The 3,571-nt window shown below is 44.0% G+C and overlaps 1 protein-coding gene across 1 annotated transcript in view; it reads left to right on the forward strand.

The window, feature by feature from the left end:
* The window catches only part of IRF8 (interferon regulatory factor 8), an 18,616-nt gene extending 16,807 nt beyond the window's left edge, over positions 1-1,809 (forward strand). Inside the window, exons 7-8 of the mRNA XM_008567938.1 lie at positions 37-152; positions 761-1,809. Of these exons, the coding sequence (XP_008566160.1) occupies positions 37-152; positions 761-940 (296 nt within the window). The 3' untranslated portion in view covers positions 941-1,809. The remainder of the gene's footprint in view (positions 1-36; positions 153-760) is intronic.
* Positions 1,810-3,571: the final 1,762 nt, after the last annotated feature.

Consider the following 3,571-nt stretch of genomic DNA (forward strand, 5'->3'; position numbering starts at 1 on the left):
CCCCCCCCCCCCCCCCCTGGCCCTGTGTCATTCCAGAGCTGCAGCAGTTCTATAACAACCAGAGCCGGCTTCCTGACAGCAGGGTGGTGCTGTGCTTTGGGGAAGAGTTTCCGGATATGGCCCCCTTGCGCTCCAAACTCATTCTTGTGCAGGTAAGATGGGCAGCTGGGGGCCTGTGTCCAAGTCTCCCAGCCCTCACACCAGAATCGAGTTCATACTTGGGGGAGAAGATGCAGCAAGAACTGGGGTACTCCCTGTGTGCAGAGGCGGGCCTGGGTGAGACCTTCACATGCAGGGGATGTGGATTCTTACCTTTTCTGAACCATCTTATGTCTGGGACTGTCAAATCTGTGTGTGTGGTGTTTCCTTTTTCTTTTTTTTGTTTGGTTTACTTTTTAAAATCAGAGCCTCTTCTCTGGAAGGATTCCACCTGTTTAGTGGCCTTAAGGTCTACATGACAGATTAGGGCTCTGCAAGCCCTTATTTTACTATAGTCAAAGGAATGAATCTCTAATGGTGGAATTCCAGGCCCAGGTGGCCAGGTTGGGACAGTATTGGGAGCGTATATATAGCAGTCCTTGTAGGAACAGTGCCTGAACTTTCTTCATATCTGCCTATTCTGGGCTCATTGATTTGGGACTTGCATGCAGCTTCTGGAATGATAGCTTTGGATGGAGGGAATCAGAAAATCTGAGCAGAGTCAGACAGTCCCCTCCCTCACTTGTCAGCTCATCTCTGACTCTGTGCACGATCCCTCTAGATTGAGCAGCTCTACGTCCGGCAGCTGGTGGAAGAAGCGGGGAAGAACTGCGGAGGGGCCGGCTCCCTGATACAGGCTCCCGAGGAGCCCCCAGCAGACCAGGTCTTCCGGATGTTTCCAGATATTTGTGCGTCACACCAGAGACCCTTTTTCAGAGAAAACCAACAGATTACCGTTTAAGAGTCTCTTGGGCACCCCACCCGCTGCATCTCGCATATCACCACTATAGTTACTGTTGTAATTATTAAAGGATGGATTTCTCTGGCTGGGGGTGGGGCGTCTGGCTTTGCTCTTAATTTGGTAAGGACATTCTCTGAGGACTGACGTTTAAAAAAAGCCATACCACAGTTCCACTGGGTTCAGGTATAAACGTTGGAAGCTTACACCAAGTGGTCTGTATGCTATAACTATAACCTGGGATGAAAAATTTTTATTTTCCCTAATTATTATTAGTTTCTATGATTCTTTCTTCATTTTGGGTTGATATTTCCAAAGACTTATTTAATATTGCTAGCAGATAGCTGCTTCGAGTAAAGGAATTTGGAGTTTAAAATCAACTTGTGAGAACAACACTTTTTTTGTCTTTACCTTTTGTTAGAGTTGTAGATTTATGATTTTATATGCTTAATTCTATGTGAAGTCTCTTTTTACTTTTAAGCATTTTTAACAAGCTTTAAAAATATTTAGATACAAGCCTCCTTTTAATGAAAGCAAAACTCTTGCCATGCTAGAAGAACGTATGTTCTTCCTAGAATTCAGTGCCAGGAAATCCTGTCCATAACCAGGTGAACTGGTGTGTTTTTATCTTCAGACAATGACAACTTTTCCTTTGACGCTTTATTGCCAGGAAGCTTAGAGCTAAATTTATTTTTCCATTTATATCATTAAACCACCCCAGATACCACTCTCTTTTCTTCTTTCTCAATGGTTTTGACCTGTTTTAAAAATATTTGTACTTTTAATTGTCTTATTTTATATGTCTTATTGTAAACTGCTTTGAATCTTTATTTTTTCTTTTAAGTGGGGAGGATATAAAAGTTAAAAAGCAATTACAGATTGCACGAGCTTTTGATTGTGGCTTCCATTCAGACAACCCATTCGTCAGCTAGTGGTGCCTGGTGTGGAGGCACAGTTACAACGGGCCGGGGACTGTGGGAGGAACACGTTAGTGTCCCACCACGCCACTGTTCAGAGAGTCAAGGGTGACCTGTGCAGGGAGCCTGCCTCTCCCCCCGGTACTTGAGGTACAATGGCCCCCCTGCACCGAGTTCTCCTCTTTAATAAATAGTAGCACGGTGGAATTCCAATGGAGAAGTCCTAGTTTAGCCCTGGAAGAACTCACTGTATTTACTAGCAAATAAGATACATTTCCTACCCCAAAATGTGTCAAACTGTTTACCCTAAATTCTGATACTGATCAAATGCCAGGTGCAGAAGACTTATAATAATGGCTTAGCTTAATGGCCAAGGGCCTTCCAGTGTTCAGTATCATGTATCCCGGAAACCACTTTAACATCGCTTCCAATGTATGCATGATTAAAAAGTACTTGAACTTTTTTTTCTTAAGAAAATGCTATATTTCGTTAGAGCAGGGACCTCTTCTATGTCTGTGTGTCCCGTGTACTACACCTGACCTGGCAGAGACTGGACCCCACGGTGTGTGGTGGACCCTCCAAAGGCTCCACTTCTTGCCAAGGCATGAGCCAGTGTGGCGTCTGTTGATTTGGCCAAGTCAATTCCACAGTCGGTGTAGACACCAGGAAGATTTGGGGGTGTGGGAGGGTTTGCTTGCTTCCCTTCCACTCTCGCCTAGGTGGGCAGAAGACAAATCCTTTCTCTATTTTCTCTCCTTTATCACCCAGCCGGAGTCACCACCTTCCCTCACTCAATCTGCCAGGGAAAGGACAGGAAGAGGCTTACCTGCCAACCCTCATTATGAGAAGTGGGGAAGGTGTTGGGGTTTGGGAGACAAGCTTAGTTTAGCCACCCTGGTGGCCTTGTAACTGTAAGAGTCACTGACTTAAAATCTGAAAAGCTTGGTTAGAGTGTGGTCTTGTAACACCAAGGTCAAGGGTTCGGTTCCCCGTACTGTCCAGCTGCCAAAATCAAATCAAATCAAATCTGAAAAGCCAAAGAATACCTGTTGACTTTTCCCGTTGCTCCTTCTGTGAAGGTAAGGTACTGTGGCATGTAGGAAGACAATAATCGGAGGTCCTTTAAGTGTGTACGAGTTCACATTGCCCTCTCCCCTTTGGCCAGCAAAGTGAGCATTATATTTTTAAGGATAACAGACCTGTTTGCTGAAGTGTGTGTTAAGATAACAACAGGCTTTACTCGCCTGCTCAGATGAATGTTAGAGCACATGTCTTTAATATGCTGAATGAATATTTATTTTTGTATCCATTTAAAAGGTATGTTGATCTCTTTTATTCTTTATTAAAATAAAATTCTCTTTTTTAAAGCTGATGTGTGCTCTTCTTTTTATTCACTATCAAATATTTTATAATTCTCATTGGGTTTAGGTTCTTTAAAGGGGGAATTAAAAGTGAATAGTGCACTGTGATTTTAAGGATTTAAAATAAAATAATAGCAAAAGGGTTTGGAGATTTGGATCATGTACAGAATTTCCTGGACAATGTGGTGAGAGCATGCTATGTTTTTATTAAAAACCGAGGGCCTGTCTGGGTTTCTTGAGCTGACTAATGAGTACGCAGAGGGGTGTGGAGAAAGTCAGAGGTCGCCACTGGCGGCGCTATCCTGGAGCTACTGGGAGTGATCTGCAGGACGGCCAGCCTGGTTGGGCCACCACAT

This window comes from Galeopterus variegatus, unplaced genomic scaffold, assembly GCF_000696425.1.
Source record: "Galeopterus variegatus unplaced genomic scaffold, G_variegatus-3.0.2 Scaffold357, whole genome shotgun sequence".
Taxonomy (NCBI): domain Eukaryota; kingdom Metazoa; phylum Chordata; class Mammalia; order Dermoptera; family Cynocephalidae; genus Galeopterus; species Galeopterus variegatus.